This window comes from Mizuhopecten yessoensis, unplaced genomic scaffold (genome assembly GCF_002113885.1).
Source record: "Mizuhopecten yessoensis strain PY_sf001 unplaced genomic scaffold, ASM211388v2 hete_36103392, whole genome shotgun sequence".
NCBI lineage: Eukaryota > Metazoa > Mollusca > Bivalvia > Pectinida > Pectinidae > Mizuhopecten > Mizuhopecten yessoensis.
Genome location: NW_018483959.1, coordinates 657 through 2719, shown reverse-complemented (window position 1 = coordinate 2719; position 2063 = coordinate 657). Strand labels below are relative to the sequence as shown.

The 2063-nt window shown below is 34.1% G+C and overlaps 1 protein-coding gene across 1 annotated transcript; it reads right to left on the bottom strand.

The window, feature by feature from the left end:
• Nucleotides 1-1683, bottom strand: LOC110444352 (probable RNA-binding protein EIF1AD; the record flags this gene model as incomplete). Its single annotated transcript, XM_021488736.1, has 3 exons — nt 1-324; nt 952-1060; nt 1575-1683. Coding segments are annotated over 3 exons (396 nt in total), but the record flags the coding sequence as incomplete, so codon positions are not given.
• Between the last annotated feature and the right edge of the window lie 380 nt (nt 1684-2063).

Below are 2063 nucleotides of genomic sequence, written 5' to 3'. Positions count from 1 at the left end.
GCACATATGATTGGCAATATCATGTGTTGTTTTTGCACATATGATATGTGTATCAAATACATGCTACATTGTATATCATTACATTGATATTGTCCCGGTGTTCAAATAAGTAGGAGTCAAAATTAAAAGACTTGTTGAGATCCATCTCAGCCGTCTTCATCGTCACTTTCATCGCTCTCGTCGTACACAGCGACCTGCTTCCTGTTAATGTTCATAACACTGTCACATGTATTGTCCTCGTCAGAGTCGTCGCTGGGAGGCAGGAGGTCGTCAGAAATCATACTGTTGCTTTTAGTCTCCTCACTGTTTTCAAACACAGCCGGCCTGAGAGAAAACAGAATATTATGATGCAGATTGTTAATTTCGAGCCATTAAAGCATGAATACATTGCTGTGTAAAAATTCTTTGAAATGTTCCGTAAAGGTATACGTACCAGACAGATTGGATGAGATCGAAAAATCTAGCATGGGGTGTGACATGGGATATCTTTGTTCGAGATGCGAGAAAATCTGATTCAAGACTTTTAAGAACTTCATTGCAGGGGATATAATAAGGTTCATCGGGTTTTAATTTAAACAAGGCCCTGTGCCCAGTGACAGGATTGGTATTATTCACTCTAGATCTACATGTACTCAAACAGTGCTTAAATTAAAATATGTTTTAAGTTTTATCAATTGTTCTATTCAACACAAAGTTTAAGAAACAGATTTCTGTATTTATCTGTGATTACTTTACCCTCTTAGAACAAGAATGGGTGTGGTTTTAAATTCTCCTCATTCTTTATAATTTTCACACAGTCAGGACAGTTGTCCGAGTGGTAAGTCTGATAATCACCGTTACTACCAGGACACCTAGACCTAGCATGGCTTACTCATACTCTACATGTAAATTCCAGTTGGGGGGGGGATGATGTGCAAATTAATCTTTTTTACTATTTAAACACAAACATACCACAGTCCTTCGCTCTTGATGTACTTAATTTGCTCTTTGTACAAAATTGTTACAATCTCCGCCTTAACTTTGTCTCCCTCCTCAATAGGCTGTACCAGGACAAAGTCTCCTACAATGTACATTTAACCATATTTAGAAAGAAGGTATGAGCACATGCGTGTGTTATACCTCTAAATATTGATATGATGTAATATACATTTGCGTTGAAACAATTGTAAAGTATTTGTCATGTTAAAGTTATGGTTGTTGTAAATCCATCAATTATTTATGAACTTCTGAGTTTATTAAGTTTGTTACAATAATGAAACAAATTATTCCAGTTCATACTTATTACTCGTGTTTGTTTGGATGTAAGTGCAGCTGCAGCCTTGTTGTCAGGCAAGTGCACAATTGAATGTACCACTAGACATTCCTAAGTTCAACAATTTGACTTAAAGTCAGTTAAAACATCAAAAAGAAACAGAGAACATATGTTTAAATAAATTCAAGTTTTAAATTGACATTTTTTTTATAAAGACTGGTTTGATCAATAAACAAACCTATAGATATTTAAGTAGCGTAAGCACACAAACTGTATAATAATGGCAGTCCAAGGGAAACAACTGAACTATATGCTGACTTACCTCTTTTTATCCACACATTTTTCCTAAACTTAGTTGGCATGCTGACCAAGAACTTGTCTTGATTTTGAGATTCCACTTCATGCAGATTGTTTCCTTTGCCTGCTGTTACCTGTGTTTATAAAACAATATATAAAAAATAAAGCAAAGAAACAGACAAGTTACCAAATATTAGTATTAGATATATTTTCGTTCCTTTTAGCTGAACAAATAACATATATCCTTAATTTTGCATGTGTACTTTATACATACCACCAATGAGTATAAGCTGAATGTGTCAAAATCGTTTACGTCAGAAGTTTTTGCCTGTCTCACATCAATGAAGTAATATATATCTTGTAGTATATTTTATGGGAATATATGTAGTTAAATCTCTTGTCAGTTTTTAATGTCAGTTTGTAATGAAACAAAACAACTGCATGTTAAATATGACAGGATGTCAAAAAACATGGATGTTTGATAAGAAAGGTAAATAAGTTACCCTATTGATTA